Below are 17957 nucleotides of genomic sequence, written 5' to 3' on the forward strand. Positions count from 1 at the left end.
TATTCAAAATCCCGTGTTTGTGTCCCAGGCCTGAGCGCGGCCCAGTTCTTCCTGGAGCAGCACTCCTCAGACCTGGAGAGCCTGGACCTGTCTCTGCTGCTGCGCTTCAGCCCGGTGCAGGAGAACATCCTGGAGAAGCTGGGCAGTCGGCCGGAGCTCTTCTCCTCCCTGGGCCTCACCGTCACCGAGTACCTGAAGCAGTCTCCTCCGCGGGACGTCCGGCTGTTCATCTGGGCGCTGGAGGAGCACCGGCAGCACTACGCCGCCTGCCACGGCCTGCTCGACCACTATTTCGATATGATGGGTAAAAACGCTCGTCACTCGCCTGCACCTGCCGCCTGAATGATAATAATAATAACCTGCTTTGTTTTTCCAGACGGTCTATGTTCAGTTTTAAAAAAGTCAGAAGATAATAATATTGTAAGTTCTCCTAATAAGTCTAAACATCGTTCCAAAAGGAAGAAGGCGCCTAAGGTAAGCCCCGCCCCCTGCTCCCCGTGGTCAGTGTGTCGGACTGTGATGTAACTTCCTGTTCTGCCGCAGCCGCTCCTGGTTTGGTCGGGGCCGCGGGGGAGTCCAGTATCTGACGACTGGGGCCCGGGGCTGATGGACGACGATTCTCTGTACGTCACACACACAGACACATAAACAAACACATAAACAAACAGAGAAACAGACAGAGAAACAGACAGAGAAACAAACAGAGAAACAAACAGAGAAACAAACAGAGAAACAAACAGAGAAACAAACAGAGAAACAAACGGAGAAACAAACAGATAAACAAACAGATAAACAAACAGATAAACAAACAGATAAACAAACAGATAAACAAACAGATAAACAAACAGATAAACAAACAGAGAAACAGAGAAACAAACGGAGAAACAAACGGAGAAACAAACAGAGAAACAAACGGAGAAACAAACGGAGAAACAAACGGAGAAACAAACAGAGAAACAAACAGAGAAACAAACAGATGAACAAACAGAGAAACAGACAGAGAAACAGAGAAACAAACAGAGAAACAAACGGAGAAACAAACGGAGAAACAAACGGAGAAACAAACGGAGAAACAAACAGAGAAACAAACACGTAAACAAACGGGTAAACAAACGGAGAAACAAACAGAGAAACAAACAGAGAAACAGAGAAACAAACAGAGAAACAAACGGAGAAACAAACAGAGAAACAAACACATAAACAAACAAACAGAGAAACAGAGAAACAAACAGATGAACAAACAGAGAAACAAACAGAGAAACAAACGGAGAAACAAACAGAGAAACAAACACATAAACAAACAAACAGAGAAACAGAGAAACAAACAGATGAACAAACAGAGAAACAAACGGAGAAACAAACAGATGAACAAACAGATGAACAAACAGATGAACAAACAGATGAACAAACAGATGAACAAACAGATGAACAAACAGATGAACAAACAGATGAACAAACAGATGAACAAACAGAGAAACAAACAGAGAAACAAACAGAGAAACAAACAGAGAAACAAACAGAGAAACAAACAGATAAACAAACAGATAAACAAACAGACAAACAAACAGAGAAACAAACAGAGAAACAGATGAACAAACAGAGAAACAAACAGAGAAACAAGCAGAGAAACAAGCAGAGAAACAAGCAGAGAAACAAGCAGAGAAACAAACAGACAAACAAACAGACAAACAAACAGAGAAACAAACAGAGAAACAAACAGAGAAACAAACAGAGAAACAAACAGAGAAACAGATGAACAAACAGATGAACAAACAGATGAACAAACAGAGAAACAAACAGACAAACAAACAGACAAACAAACAGAGAAACAAACAGAGAAACAAGCTGATAAACAAGCTGATAAACAAGCTGATAAACAAGCTGATAAACAAGCTGATAAACAAGCTGATAAACAAGCTGATAAACAAACTGATAAACAAACAGAGAAACAAACAGAGAAACAAACAGAGAAACAAACAGAGAAACAAACAGAGAAACAAACAGAGAAACAAACAGATAAACAAACAGATAAACAAACAGAGAAACAAACAGAGAAACAAACAGATAAACAAGCTGATAACAGGGTATCCGCGGGGTCTTAAAAAGTCTAAAATTCAGCCTATTTGGTCTTAAATCCATGGTAAACTGGTCTTAAAAATTAACGTTCAACAACCCAATTATTTAAAAAGTAACAAATGAAGTCCCAGAAGCAGCGATGAGGAGCCGCCGGTGTCGCTCATGATCCGAGAGGGCGAAGCGACGCTGACGCACAAACAACGTAAACTCAGCGATAGTCGAGCGAGGCAGAAGGACTCTCCTTCAGAGCTTTATCCTCCACAAACAAACCACTGAAGTCAGCAGAGTTTAGGATCCAGAACATGACCGAGGTGATGGATCCGTAATGCTGCTGTCGGTGAAAGATACGTCCGATATGAAACAACGTGGAGATAATCCTTCACTGTAAATATCCAACTCAGGTCATGAACGGCATCATTCACAATAAAGTTTGTCCAAATGTTGGGAAACACAAAGCGAACGCTCCTCTGCTCAGGGACAGAAGGAAAGAGAAAGTCCTCTTACTTTAGAAACACGTTTCTCACTTTGTTCATCAAAACATCTGACAAACAAGTTTAGAAAACATCAAACCGAGACTAGATTCTGGCCTGATAATAATAACATTATAATAATGATCATGAATGAGTTGTAAAGTTGACAGTGTTTTGTTCTTTGCAAACGAGTGGAAAAGCTGCTTTTATTTTTAGAAACAGTGAATGTTTAGCAGCTCAAGTATTACAAAGCATTTTAAATACACAAACTAAATATCTGTTGTTTTCTTTCATTCAGTCGAGTAATTATTCAGTCTCAATATTCTTATTATGGGATATGGTTGTTAAAACTTGAAATGAAGTTCTTACATTTGTACTTCCCACTGTGAAATCAGAAACAACAGTTTGACACTTGGATTTTTGTGACAGTGATTTTCTTTACAGTCCATTTATATATTGCACGTTCAAAAACAGGTCTTATTTTTGAGATTTTGTGGTCTTAAAAAGGTCTTAAAAAGGTCTTAAAAAGTCTTAAATTTGACTTGTCCAACTCTGCAGACACCCTGTGATAAACAGAAGTTAAACTAAGAGATGAGACAAGTTTACAGGATAAATCAGCTGCCCTTTCATAATTAGAAAGAAGCAGAAATAAACCAGTAGGCGAATGCAACATTTGCACTAGCAGCAGAGCTAAAGCTAGCATTTGAAGTCTTGAACAAAAACAACAGGCCTTAGACGCGTTTTATGCCGTCATTGATCCATGAGACAAAGACTTGAAAGAGATTCAATAGTGTTTTGTCTGTTATTAGTTGGGCCTAAAGAGAGTTAACACATTGAAGTCACGCTGTTTTTGACTCTAAGCTCTCCGTAGGTGAAGCAGTTTAATTCTCAGTGCCTCGGTTCTTGAGAAATCCAAAGCTAAACAGAGGCTAGTTTGGATCAAAATCACAGATAACAAGTTTTTCCGTTTTTGGCGCTCAATGTGTTAAGCTAAGGCGCTACTCTTAGCTTGATTCTAGCATTATGTAAAGCAGGATTTTCTTAATTGTAAACTGACCGAGGGCCGAAGCCGCTGATTATTAGCCCAAAGCAAAGCACTACACTGGAAAAATTACCATCTTAAATGAGATAAATGACTTAAAATTGCTTGAATTTAAGTTCTTCCATGTTGAATTTGAGTCTGTTTGAACTAATCCAAGATACAAATGCTATAGCGCCAATGGAACAAGAAATCAGAATCAGACATTCAGACATTGAAATCAGAAATCTGACACACAATTATCTGAATTAAGAGAATCGCTGCTACTAGAGGTTTTATCTCATCTAAGACCAAATCTACTAAAACCTCCTTAATTCAAGTATTAAGGAGTATTTCTACCTTTTTTTTCTCCCATTTAACTCTAATAATGTTAAAAGTACTCTCTGATTTGTGTAATGTTTCTCAAAATCATCTTGAGGGCCAGAGGATCTGTGCTGAAGGGCCGGATTTGGCCCCCGGGCCTGACGTTGCCCACCCTTGATGTAGAGAATCAGTTATACTACATTGTGGGAGCAGGTTTGTTTTAAAAGATGCATTGCTGCGATATCACCTTTAGTGGCCAGGGGCGACTCCTGAAAGAACGTTGTCATGTGGTATCCTATGTAAACTTAACATCTAACAAAAACACCTTAAAAGCACAAACACACCTTAAAAGCCTGAAGAATATTACTCTTGGTTAAAATGGACTGTCCTCCGGTGACAACTCTTGGTTTTTGTTCTGTGGATTTGAAGTTTGAGCTACCGGATTTGAGTGACCGTTCCTGGAACTTCCCGCCTTTTAGCCCGTTTTAGGAATATGCTCTTGCACGAGATGATGTTTCTGCCTTTTTTCACTTGATTGATTTGTTTTTTGTGTGTCGGCAGGTCGTTCATGGACGAGCCCTTCAGTGTACCGCCTCACCTCCGCCAGCAGGTGGTGTCTTTCGAGCAGCAGTTCCACAGGAGCGGGATTAACTATGTGGTAGAGGACTCTGAGCCCGAGTATTCTAAAGACTTTTTATATATGTGAGTGGACACACACGCTTAGGGACGATAACGGGGTTCAGAGGTTTAACACCGTGTTAAAAGGAGCGACTGGTGATGTGATAACAGCCTGTAACCCCTTAACTCCCACCTGGACCTTTACCCCAATCCAAAAGCTTCTGGAAAAAAGGTGTGAAAATAGAGACAGAACTGAGACGAAAACAATGATGATGTGGCAAAAAAGTGAGAAAACTTTGACAAAAATTATGAAAAAATGATAAAAATCTGACGAAAAAACGTGACGAAAAAATGATGAAAAAATGACAAATCTGACGAAAAAAGTGACAAAAATGTGACCAAAAATTACAAAAAAGTGACGAAAAAATGATGAAAAAATGACAAAAATCTGACCAAAAAAAAGAAGAAAAAAATGACAAAAAATGTGACAAAAAAGTTACAAAAATGAGTTTAATATCCCCCCAAAAATCTCATGATGTGAGGAAAAAGATCAATTTAGATGAGTTTTGTAGATCTTAACAACCAATAACGGAAAAAACAAAAAAAAATGACAAAAAAAGAGACGACAAATGTGACAAAAAATTACAAAAAATATGACAAAAAAAATTACAAAATAATTACAAAAAAGTTACAAAAATTAGTTGAATATCCCCCAAAAAATCTGATGATGTGAGGAAAAAGATCCATTTAGATGAGTTTTGTAGGTCTTAGCTTTCAAATGAGGCGTTACACTGGCCTACTGGATTTGGGTAAAGCTGAACTGGAGAAAATGCCCTCGGTTCAGGCGGGAGTTAACAGGTTAACAACCAATAACGGAACAAAAAGAAAAAGAAAAAAAAAGACAAAAATGTGACAAAAAAACCCAAAAATGTGACAAAAAAATAACAAAAATGTGACAAAAAAATGACAAAAATGTGACAAAAAAAAAGACAAAAAATTACAAAATAATTACAAAAAAGTTACAAAAATGAGTTGAATACCCCCCAAAAAAATCTGATGACATGAGGAAAAAGATCCATTAAGATGAGTTTTGTAGATCTTAGCTTTCAAATGAGGTGTTACACTGGCCTACAGGATTTGGGTAAATCTGAACTGGAGAAAATGCTCTCAGTTCAGGTGGGAGTTAAGAGGTGAACAACCAATAACGGAACAAAAAAAAATGACAAAAAAACAAAAAAGTGACCAAAAAATGGAAGAAAAAAAAGACAAAAAAAATTACAAAATAATTACAAAAAGCTACAAAAAATGACGAAAAAATGACAAAAAATGACAAAAAAGTGACGAAAAAATGACAAAAAATGTGACAAAAAATTACGAAAAAAGGCCCAAAAAATTACAAAAAAATGACAAAATAATTATGGAAATTATAATGGATCTTTTTCCTCACGTCATCAATTTTTTTGGGTGGGAATTCAACTCATTTTTGTAACTTTTTTCTCACATTTTTTGTCATTATTTGGTCTTTTTTTTGGTCCTTTTTGTCTCATTTTTGTCTTTTTTTTTGTTTGTTTTTGTTATTTTTTTGTCATTACCATACATTTTTTTCCTTATTTCTCCCCCCGTTTTTCCCACTTTTTCCACATTTCTGACACTGACGATAAACTCGATGTTATAAATTTGCAGATATCGTTCAGCTCTAGACAGGCCTAGTAAACCCTAGCACAGAATACTCAGAGTACTCTATAAACGCAGTAAAAGTTGTAGTAAAGTGCGTTTTGTCCTTTGCAGAATTTTCACTCAGATTCTGGCGGAGCACGGCCCGTTGGCGGCGGACGACCCGTTGTTAGTGGGCGAGCTGAATAACCTGCCCGTGTCGTCGCAGCTGCAGGTCGAGGCGGCGGGCGGCCTGGAGGCCTTTCTCCTGGCGGGCGAAGCCTTTACGGCGGTGGGCGGGTGCGTGTGCCTCGCCAGCACCGACCCCGCCCCCGCGCCCGCCCCTCAGTGCAGCCTGGACCAGCTGGACGCCATCGACAGCCCGCCCTCCCACTCCCCCGGCTTCTTCACGTTCCTCAGAGACACTTTCCCCACGCTGCCGAGCCCGTACGACCTGTACACGGACCACGGGCACGGCTCCCCGCCCCCCGGCTGTGACGAGCGCCCGGAGGCGGAGGCGGCGGCCGCGCCCGACAGACCTTCACACCAACCGCAGAGACGGAGCGAGGAGAAGAAGCCAGAGCTGCTCAGCGTCGCCGTCAATACAGAGGCGCTGCAGGAATACGAGAGCTACCAGGTGAGGGCGCCGTTTAGTAACGATTCACCCGTGTCTTCCAAGGCGAGAACGCAACTACGCACTATTAGGTAACGGATCTGTAATAACCAACAAACAAATCAGGGTTCTAGACTGCGACCAAAAAAGAAAGAAAGTCTAATAGGCTTAATGAGGAGTGCTGCAAATAACGTTATAAACAGCGCACTGACACACTGCACAAACACGCACGCACCACCCAAGCTTCTACTATTATTGAAGAAGTCAGCTGGAAGTTTAGGCTAAACGTTTTGTCCAGGCAAGTGCCCACTCTCCCTGTTTGTCCGAGGGACAGGTGAAACACAGACAGCAACAGAAGCCACGTGTCCCAACATGAATTAACCTTCTATTACTTTCTGCCAATACGCACTTTCCCACAGTTTATTCCCCAAAGAAGTATCTATTTTCACTTTTATGTTCGCCTTTTGGGGCGGTAGCGCTGCAGCCGAGCGGCGAGCTCACGAGCGCAGGTCTGAGAGAAGCTCGAGCTCCAGAGGAGACAGGAGCGACTGGAGAGGAGGAGACAGGAGCAGAAAGAGTTTAGCGGTTTATGTTCCTACCTGAGCTCGCTCTGATCTCCTCACGGTCAGAAAAAGCTTGTTTTAGAGCGCAAATGTAAAGCTAACAGAGAGCTAACGCAAAGCTAACAGAGAGCTAACGTAAAGCTAACGGAGAGCTAACGCAAAGCTAACGTAAAGCTAACGGAGAGCTAACGTAAAGCTAGCAGAGAGCTAACATAAAGCTAACAGAGAGCTAACAGCTGCTGTTATGGCCCGCCCTCCCTCAGCCGCAGCAGATTCAACTCCTGTATTTTATTTAGGCTTTAGGCTAAAACGGGTACTTTTTGCCTGTGATTGATATGGTCTTAATTGGCAGTAATACATTATTTTATAAGTGAATATCCTGTAAGTGACAGTGATGTTGCAGATTTGGAAAGAAAGAGACAAGCAATTGCCAAGGAAGATGAATAATAATGGATTGAAAACACAAAATTAAAGCAGAACAATGCAAAAAAATATATAATAAAACTATAAAATCACTAATATTAATATGAAAAACTCAATTTTAAAAAGTTTTAACATTGTTTTAATCATTATTAAGATCAATTATTAGTGATTTTGAACATGTTTATAATTGTCCTTGTTTTAATTTATTAAAATGGTGAATTTTGATATTGTGTCTCGAGTCTGTGCGACCAAAATATTGTCTGTGCGACCAAATGAAAAAGTTGGTAGCACCAGCGCTACTAAAATAAAAGTTAGTCTTGAGCCCTGCAAATGAATTCGCTTTGGCTCTATTTTATATGTGTACGGCCACATCCCACCCCAACGCTTGAGCGTAAAACCCGTTGAACAACAGAAAACAACGCACTAAGGCGTAAATACAGGTCCAGACCACGAAGCCTTGAATCCCACCGCAGGCCCGGTTTCTACGGGACAAAATAAACGCGGTTGTAGCAACAGGTAGCCGGCGATGTGGCCATCGGCAGCCAAGTTACTCACAACCCGAGCGACTGCCCTCCCGCAGGCAGGGCAACGTGGCCAAAAATGTATATCACGGTATGAAAAAGAAATATAACGGTATATTTGGCGATATAATTTACATCTGGCAAAATACATAAAAATCAAAGCCTTTCGCCGATTCATTTACAGCTATTTTTTCTTTTTATTCATTTAAATTCACCTAAATCTCTAAAAAACACAGAAGATACGATCAAATAATATTGCTACAATTATTTGCCCCTTCATCTCCATAAAGGTAAAATGCTCCTGTAAGTTCACCTCCTGTGCAGTTTATTGTTATTATTTTATTAGCCTTTAACCGCGTTTGCAACGTTTGTCTTTGTTGTTATTAGCGCCAGAAAGTTAGCTAGCGAGCTAGGCGATGCTACAGTTCATCTAAGACGCAAATCCTGAGCCCTTTCCTCGCAAATATGAGCGACAAAAGCAACAAACTTCCTTCATATCATTAATTCTTTAAGCGCTGCCCCTGAAGCTCCACAGTCATGTTTCTGCAGCTGCTTTGAGTGACTCTGAGCAGCGTCTCCGTGAGGTTCTGACATGAGCTGCGCAAACGATCTCATTACCGCGGTATGAAAGTTACACCGGTGTCCAAAATCTATACCGGTATTACCGTGCACGGTATGATATGGACCAACCCTACCTCCCGTGCACCCGAAGTCGGACCACAAAAGGTTAGCTCCTCCTGGCAACGCAACTCTGGCAAAGTGTCCCAGGTCGGCGTGTGACCCATTACCCTGATAAACCGGTAACCCCTAATCCCAATTAACACAGGAATACCACCGGAATACAACTGTAATACAATGACACAAATACAATAAACATATTCTATGCTCACTGTGACCCGGTTCTTTGGACGGTTTGATGTTTATGTTCAGCCCGATGCGCTCACTGGTGGTAGAATTTTGGCTCACAATCCAAAATGAGTTTTGCACCACTGGTTTAGCTGATCGTTTGTGTTCAGGGGGAGCTGATCGTTCTGCTGAAGACGCACGAGGACATGCGGCGGCAGATGAGCTCCGTGAGTGAGGACAGAGTGGAGCTGCAGCAGCTGAGGAGCCGAGAGCTGAAGGCCCTGGAGGAGGAGCTGAGCCAGGCCTCCACCAACGTGCAGGTAAACCACACAGGAAACAGCAGTGAGTGTGAACATTCCTGTAGGACATTTGTTCTCTCCTATTTGACAGGGAAGACCAGCCAACTTTGTCGTTAACAGTGAAGAGTCCTGTTTTCGTCAGCAGTTTCATGTGTGTTTGTGTTTGTGGCGCAGGTGACGCAGCAGGAGCTCTCCATGTTTCAGCACAAACTGGAGGAGGAGGTGAAAAGAGACCAGAAGGACAAGAAGGAGCATCAGGAGCAGATCAAGGCCCTGAAACAGGAGCTGGAGGCGCTGCAGCACGAGAAGAACAGGTATAGATTATCCCACACTGTCCCACACTCTCCATATTGTCCCACACTCGCCACACTGTCCCACACTCTCCACACTGTCCCACACTCTCCCTCTGGTCGTGTGTTTCAGGATGAAGAAGAGCATCAGGGAGAAAAACGCGGCGTACGAGGCCAGACTGCGTGACTTCCTGGAGCTCGGGTACGTCAGACTTTCTCTCTTTGGAACACGGTTCAGTGGAGACGAGAGAAGTTCAGGATTTTGTGTTTGCTTCTCCTCACGCTCCTGCAGTAACCAGTCGGCCGCGGAGAAGATGAGTCTGGAGGAGGAGCTGAAGCGCTGCCACGACGCCGTGACCAGATCCTCCACGAGGTCCCTCACTGCCCAGGTACCGCCCTCGCCCCCACAGACAGAAACACCTGAGGAGTGGATGTTTTCAGCTGCGGCATCTCTGTGTTCCAGATGGCGATGTTGGAGAGCAGCCGCGAGCAGAGCCTGTTCTCTCTGCACCGGGAGCTGGCGGATAACCGGGCCGTGCTGCGCCGCCTCGCAGACGTGTCCCCCAGGTCAGGACACGCCTCACCTGCAGCTTCAACGCCCTTTATCCCCCCCCCCCCCCCGGTTATGGCACTTTTATCCCCTTAACTCCCACCTGAACCGAGCATATTTTCTCCAGTTTGGCTTTACCCCAGTCCAAAAGCTTCTGGAAAAAAGCTGTGAAAATAGCAACAAAACTGAGACGAAAACAATGATGGAAATGTGACAAAAAAGTGAGAAAACATTGACAAAAAAGTGACGAAAAATTGATGGAAAAAGGGGCAAAAATGTCACAAGAAATTGACGAAAAAATGACAAAAATGTGATTAAGATTTGACAAAAAAAATTAACCAAAAAAAGACAAAAATGTGACAAAAAATGACCAAAAATTGATGAAAAAATGACCAAAATGTGACAAAAAAAGACAAAAAATGTGACAAAAAATGACAAAAAATTGATGAAAAAATGACAATGTGACAAAAAATTTAGTAAAATTTGACAAAAAAAAAAATTTGACCAAAAAAAGACAAAAATGTGACAAAAAAATAAAAAAATGATTAAAAATGGACGAAAAAATGACAAAAATGTGACAAAAAATGACAAATTTGACACAAAAAAATGAAATTTGACAAAAAAATGACAAAAAATTGATGAAAAAATGACCAAAATGTGACAAAAAAAAGACAGAAAATGTGACAAAAAATGACCAAAATGTGACAAAAAATGACAAAAAATTGATGAAAAAATGACAAAAATGTGACAAAAATGGACAAAAAAATGACAAAAAATGGACGAAAAAATGACAAAAAAATGGACGAAAAAATGACAATGTGACAAAAATTTGAGTAAAATTTGACCAAAAAAAATAAAATACAAAAATGTGTCAAAATGTGACAAAAAAAATTGACCAAAAAAATGGCCAAAAAGTTACAAAACTGAGTTGAATACCCAACAAAAAAATGATGAAAAAAATGTGATAACGTGAGGAAAAAGATCCTCTGGGTTCAGGCGGGAGTTAAGAGGTTAAACACCTCGTCGCTTCTGTCTCCGTCTGAGCAGGTTCTCGTCTCCGGACATGGACGCGGCTCAGGACAGACTCCAAGCCAGGCTGCAGGACATCGAGAAGAAGATCTCCTCCACACAGGTACGGGTTAGCCTGAAGGTTCTGTGGTCTGTGTGGATGAGGCTCACGCTCTGTCGTTGTCCAGGCGCAGTACGAGCAGCAGATGAAGGAGCTGAGGAGCGGCGGCGGCGGCGGCGGCGGTGGCGACCCGCGGCCCGTGAGTGAGGCCCGGAGCGCGGACACCGCTCCAGAGCAGGTCGGACTCCAGGGCTGGACTGGAAACTACTGGGTTAGACTAGAAATAACCTTTTTCTGATGGTTGTTCTTAGGCTGCGGCTCCACAGGCTCCGGCTCCACAGCCCGACAGAGACCAGGCCTCCCCTCAGCTTCCTGCAGGGGGCGCTGCTGCTCCGGTGAAGAAGAAAACGAAAACCAGGAGAGCAGTGGAAGTGACGGCTCCGACTGTGTTCGAACGAGCTGTGGAGAGACTGAGCGCCATCTTCCCCCACATCAGCAGGTAACTCCTCCCCCACATCAGCAGGTAACTCCTCCCCCACATCAGCAGGTAACTCCTCCCCCACATCAGCAGGTAACTCCTCCCCCACATCAGCAGGTAACTCCTCCCCTACATCAGCAGGTAACTCCTCCCCCACATCAGCAGGTAACTCCTCCCCCCACATCAGCAGGTAACTCCTCCCTCCCCCACATCAGCAGGTAACTCCTCCCCCACATCAGCAGGTAACTCCTCCCCCCACATCAGCAGGTAACTCCTCCCCCCACATCAGCAGGTAACTCCTCCCCCACATCAGCAGGTAACTCCTCCCCCCACATCAGCAGGTAACTCCTCCCCCCACATCAGCAGGTAACTCCTCCCCCACATCAGCAGGTAACTCCTCCCCCCACATCAGCAGGTAACTCCTCCCCCCACATCAGCAGGTAACTCCTCCCCCCACATCAGCAGGTAACTCCTCCCCCAACATCAGCAGGTAACTCCTCCCCCCACATCAGCAGGTAACTCCTCCCCCAACATCAGCAGGTAACTCCTCCCCCACATCAGCAGGTAACTCCTCCCCCCACATCAGCAGGTAACTCCTCCCCCCACATCAGCAGGTAACTCCTCCCCCACATCAGCAGGTAACTCCTCCCCCCACATCAGCAGGTAACTCCTCCCCCCACATCAGCAGGTAACTCCTCCCCCACATCAGCAGGTAACTCCTCCCCCCACATCAGCAGGTAACTCCTCCCCCACATCAAGTCTGTGATGTTGTTGAGGGGGCGGGGCCATGTGCTTGCAACTTCAAAGAGCTATAACTCAATGACGGAACAATATTTTTAAAAACCTTTTTTTTTATTTTGAAGGTGTGACTGTCCTCTTTTCATACATATAAACATATTATAACTTTATAAATATTTTAACCCTTCAAATGCGAACTGTCTGACCCAAAGTTACAATAGTGCATGTTCAAAAAACACAAAAAATGAAATAACTTTAAATTTTCCAGAGCAAAATGTTAAATTTCTGGTCTGGCTGATGTGCCCTGAGGTCTGTGACCTATGACCTGAAGGATGTGTTTCTAAGTTAAAATTTGTTTTTGTAGCAGCGATTTTAGTTAAAAAAAACTCCTTCGACACAAAAATGTGCTTGTAACTTTAAAAAGCTATAAATAAAAATGAAGGAACAATATTTTTTAAAACTTTTATTTTTATTTTGAAGGGCTGACTCTCTTCTTTCCATACATATTATATCTTTGTAACATTTTTAGTGTTTACAATGGTGTAAAAATCCAAATGACATCAAATTATTTTAGATCACCAAAAATACACCCCCTGGGGAAGTTTCACTCAATACGGCTTTAAAACTGTAGGAGTTCTGCAAAAAATAAAAGTCCAAAAGCACAAAAATGTGCTTGGGTGTAGTTAAGGGTTAACCCTAGAACACGATCGCTCAAATCCATAACACTGTCACTAACGCCGGGGGAGTTTTACCCGAGATAATCCACCCGATTAAAAGTACTTCATCAAAATCTATCAAAACATGACAATACATGACACATGCGAGTCGTGTTCTTTTATATTGATCTGTGTCATGTCTAACAAAAAGAAGAAAAAAAATCCTCCAAAATCACTGGAAAATGAGGAATTTGGGAACAAAAAATTCCTAAAAAATAAAATGAAGATGGAAACTTGTGTGAGACTTCACTGGTGAAGCTCAGTGTCCTCGGCACAAACAGCCACAGGAGAGAGAAACTAAATATGTCTGATTTTGAATGGGTATAAATGAGCAGCTAAAATAACTACGTGTTACTCACTTACTGTGAGGCCAGAGACACGAACTCTGAGACATAAATGTGTCAGTCCTGAATGTCAACCTTGAAAGGGGAAGAGCCTGATTAAATACTCTAAACCAGTGTTTTTCAACCACTGGGCCGTGGCACACTAGTGTGCCGTGAGATATTGTCTGGTGTGCCTGTTGTTGTTTTGTTGTTTTTAAACAAGTGCATTAGAGCTGCAACTAACGATTATCTTGGTAGTCGATTACTCTACCGATTATTTTTACGATTAATCGATTAATCGCTTGGCTGTGAATGGTATATGAACATTTTATTTGTGCATTTTTTTTAATCACATAAAGCTAAAGTGGCATCATTTGAGGACATGTTGATGGAGTAAACTTAACGTGAGTGTTTTTGGAGGCTCTTTCTGCTGATTCTGCTTTATGATTGGATGAGAAACAGACAGATATTTATGAAATTCTCAATGTACAAAACACTAAAGACCCTAACCTAGAAAAACAAAGTAGGTTTCCATCAAAAAAAAAAAAAAATGTTCACGTAATTTGCGCTTTTTAAGTCTGTGTTTACAAGAAAACGATTAATCGATTAGTAAAATAGTTGACAACTATTTCAATAATCGATTAGTTGTCGATTAATCGATTAGTTGTTTCAGCCCTAAAGTGCATTATTATCCACAAATAATGTTCCGTTTTCGAGTCTGTGCTGTCTAGTGATCGGCAGAGTAACCATATTATACTCTTCCATATCAGGCAGTTAATTTCTTTGAGACAAGAGATTTAGTGATGTATTGAGGCATTGTGGCTAGCGAGACTATACGGTGTTCCTATTCAAGACACTTTGATGAGAACATTTTCTGCTGGTGGTGCCTCGTGATTTTTTCAATGAAAACAATGTGCCTTGGTTCAAAAAAGGTTGAAAAGCACTGCTCTAAACCTCCCCGACCTTCATCACTATTGCAAACATGAGCCTGTAGGAGAAACACCCAGGCCATCAGAGATCGCGATCATACAGGGGCAGCTCCGGTCTTATAGTGTGGAGGGTTCAGTCGACCCGCCGTGTGTCAGATCTAAACCTCTGTCTGTCTGTGTGTGTGTGTGCAGGTCTGAGCTCACGACGCTGATCCAGAGGCTGCGCTCCTCCAGTGGGAGTCTGCACAGTCTGAGTCTGCAGGACGTGGTGGGCGGAGTCAGTCAGCTCATCCTGGACCAGCAGGAGGAGCAGGACCGAGCCCGAGCGACGCCTCCTTTAGGGAACAGCGCCTCCGCCTGGCTGCCGCTGGAGCCGCACAGGAGCGCCCACGTGGACGCCGTGAGTAGCCGCGGCTCTTCCTGATCAGGAAGTGGAGCTGGTTTAGTGACGGACTGTCCTGTTGCAGCTGAACTCTGAGGACCCGTGCATCATCTGCCACGAGGACATGAGCAGCAGCGACATGTGTGTGCTGGAGTGCAGGCACAGCTTCCACAACGAGGTGAGACCCCGAGGAGGCGGGAGAGACTTTATACACAACATAGGAACCACAGGAACAACTTTAGATTCATTAACCCCTTAACTCACACCTGAACCAAGCACATTCTCTCCAGTTTAGCTTTACCCCAATCCAAAAGCTTCTGGAAAAAAGCTGTGAAAAGAGCAACAAAACAGACGAAAACAATGATGGAAATGTGACAAAAAAGTGAGAAAATATAGACTAAAAAATTACCAAAAAATTGATAAAAAATGTACGAAAAAATGACAAAAATGTGATAAAAATTTGACAAAAATGTGACAAAAAAATTACAAACAATTGATAAAAAATTGACATTTTTTTTTTTTTAAATTGACAAAAAAAATACCAAAATGTGAAAAAAATGTGATAAAAAATTGACAAAAAAATTACTAAAAAATTACTAAAAAATGACGAAAAAATGACAAAAGTGACAAAAAAATGACAAAAATGTGGAAAAAATGTGATAAAAAATTGACAAAAAAATTAAAAAAAATTGACGAAAAAATAACAAAAATGTGACAAAAAAAATTACAAAAATGTGATAAAAAATTGACAAAAAATATAAAAAAAATTGACGAAAAAATTACAAAAATGTGATTAAAATTTGACAAAAAAATTACAAACATTTGACAAAAAAATAACCAAAATGTGACAAAAATTGACAAAAAAAAAAAATTACAAAAAAGTTACAAAAATGAGTTGAACACCCAACAAAAAAATAAAGGAAAAAAAATCTGATGACGTGAGGAAAAAGATCGTCTCGGTTCAGGCGGGAGTTAAGAGGTTAAAGCCCCACCGATATTTAGGTATTTTCATATCGGCCTGGAAAGAGCTCAGTCTGAGCTTTAAAATAAGCCCCTCCCACAAGTTCCTAGGCCTCAATGGGGCGGAGAAACATTGCAGTGAAAACCAGTCACCTATTTTACATGTTTTATGTTTTGTGAATAATTTTGAAACCATAAGCAATAGAGACTTTTTGATTTAGAATCTACCAATTCTTGTCTTTCAAACAAGCTCCCTCTGCTGTGCCTTGTAAACATGATACAGCGCCCCCTGCTGTCACAGTTCAGCACCAGCTTCATGCACAGGATTTAACAGACCAGACATGTCTTTAAATATCAGCCAAAAATATCATAATTAATAATTTGAATAAATATTGTGAACTCACTTGTATATTTCTAAACAGATCAACATTAATATGAATCCGCTTGTTGGGTTGTTCCAATGTTAAAACTATTGTGGCTCTTTGAGACTTTAGGTCTTCGGATGTTAAAGGTTGCAGAGCCCTGGATTCTGTTCTAATCTGTTACAATGACGGACGTGTGGAATCAAGCTTCTGGAAAACAGCAACAAAACTGAGACGAAAACATTGATGGAAATGTGACAAAAAAGTGACAAAACATTGACGAAAAAGTGACAAAAAAATTGATTAAAAAAATGATAAAAAATGTGAAAAAATGTGATAAAAATGTGACAAAAAAATAAAAAAAAATGGACGAAAAAATAACCAAAATGTGGCAAAAAATGACAAAAAATTGATTTAAAAAATGATAAAAAATGTGAAAAAAATTGATAAAAATTTGACAAAAATTTGACAAAAAATTGACAAATGTGATAAAAATTACAAAAAATGACGGAAAAAAATTACAAAAATGTGATTAAAAAAATGATAAAAATTTACGAAAAAATGACAAAAGTGAAAAAATGTGACAAAAATGTGACAAAAAAATGTGATAAAAATTTGACAAACAAATTACAAAAAATTACAAAAATGTGACAAAAAATGACTAAAAAGTTACCGCCATTGCTCTGCCCAATCCCGTCAGACCTTGGAAGCTCAGCAGGGAAGGGCCTGGTCGGTACTTGGATGGGAGACCGTTTAGTAACACCAGGAAGCCTAGCGAGTGTAGTGAGTGAGTGAGTGGTGGTGGTCAGATCAAATCAAATGTATTTATATAGCACATTTAAAACAACTGCTGTTGACCAAAGTGCTTCACAAAAGGTCTACAGTACAGAGAAAAAAATAAAATAATATATATATATATGTGTAATGTCTCAATAGTTGTCTCAACTTGGTTTTTTTTAGGCCTAGACCAAAGCTTTTCTGCACTTCCTGTTACGATTAGCCTCAACACATTTGAAGCGAATTTTTAAAAAGATTCCTTGATGGAGGCCAACGACTACAAAGAAAAGAAAATCTATAGACAAAAAACGTTTTTAAGCAGATTTGTTCTCACTGTTTTAAATGTTAGAATTCATCAAACGTGACCAGAGTTGTTGCAGAATTCAGGCTAAAGTGGCCGTTTATTATAAGTTAAAGTTCTTTTGTTTCCCACAGTGCATCCGCTCGTGGCTGAGGGAGCAGAGCACGTGCCCGACCTGCAGAGACCACACCCTGCTCCTGGAGGACTTCCCCGCGCTGTCCATGTCCAGCAGGAGGCACTAGATCACCTCTCACCGTATATAATATTAACCTTCACTCATATAAACCTGCAGAGACCACACCCTGCTCCTGGAGGACTTCCCCGCGCTGTGCATGTCCACCAGGAGGCACTAGATCACCTCTCACCGTATATAATATAAACCTGCAGAGACCACACCCTGCTCCTGGAGGACTTCCCCGCTCTGTGCATGTCCACCAGGAGGCACTAGATCACCTCTCACCGTGTATTATATTAACCTTCACTCATATTAACCTGCGTGTTTTATTTCACAGTGAAAATGAAAATCGTTTATTTTCAAAAAAATGTTAATCCTTTATTTTAATTCATCGTTTTACATGTTTTATTAAAGAACAACATTGAAAGTTCTTGTTTTGTCGATGTGTTTATTTAGTTCAGGTACAAAACAGTTTAATACAAC

The 17957-nt window shown here is 41.2% G+C and overlaps 1 protein-coding gene across 1 annotated transcript in view; it reads left to right on the forward strand.

Moving 5' to 3' along the window:
- The window catches only part of ttc3 (tetratricopeptide repeat domain 3), a 44885-nt gene extending 27322 nt beyond the window's left edge, over positions 1 to 17563 (forward strand). Inside the window, exons 28-43 of the mRNA XM_079566761.1 lie at positions 29 to 304; positions 377 to 474; positions 544 to 623; positions 4450 to 4590; positions 6295 to 6796; positions 9296 to 9445; positions 9599 to 9738; positions 9848 to 9916; positions 10007 to 10103; positions 10178 to 10281; positions 11312 to 11396; positions 11461 to 11571; positions 11645 to 11832; positions 14710 to 14917; positions 14985 to 15077; positions 17434 to 17563. Coding sequence (XP_079422887.1) covers positions 29 to 304; positions 377 to 474; positions 544 to 623; positions 4450 to 4590; positions 6295 to 6796; positions 9296 to 9445; positions 9599 to 9738; positions 9848 to 9916; positions 10007 to 10103; positions 10178 to 10281; positions 11312 to 11396; positions 11461 to 11571; positions 11645 to 11832; positions 14710 to 14917; positions 14985 to 15077; positions 17434 to 17541 — 2450 coding nt within the window. The 3' untranslated portion in view covers positions 17542 to 17563. The remainder of the gene's footprint in view (positions 1 to 28; positions 305 to 376; positions 475 to 543; positions 624 to 4449; positions 4591 to 6294; positions 6797 to 9295; positions 9446 to 9598; positions 9739 to 9847; positions 9917 to 10006; positions 10104 to 10177; positions 10282 to 11311; positions 11397 to 11460; positions 11572 to 11644; positions 11833 to 14709; positions 14918 to 14984; positions 15078 to 17433) is intronic.
- The last annotated feature ends 394 nt before the right edge of the window (positions 17564 to 17957 follow it).

This window comes from Gobius niger (assembly GCF_951799975.1).
Source record: "Gobius niger genome assembly, chromosome: 11".
NCBI lineage: Eukaryota > Metazoa > Chordata > Actinopteri > Gobiiformes > Gobiidae > Gobius > Gobius niger.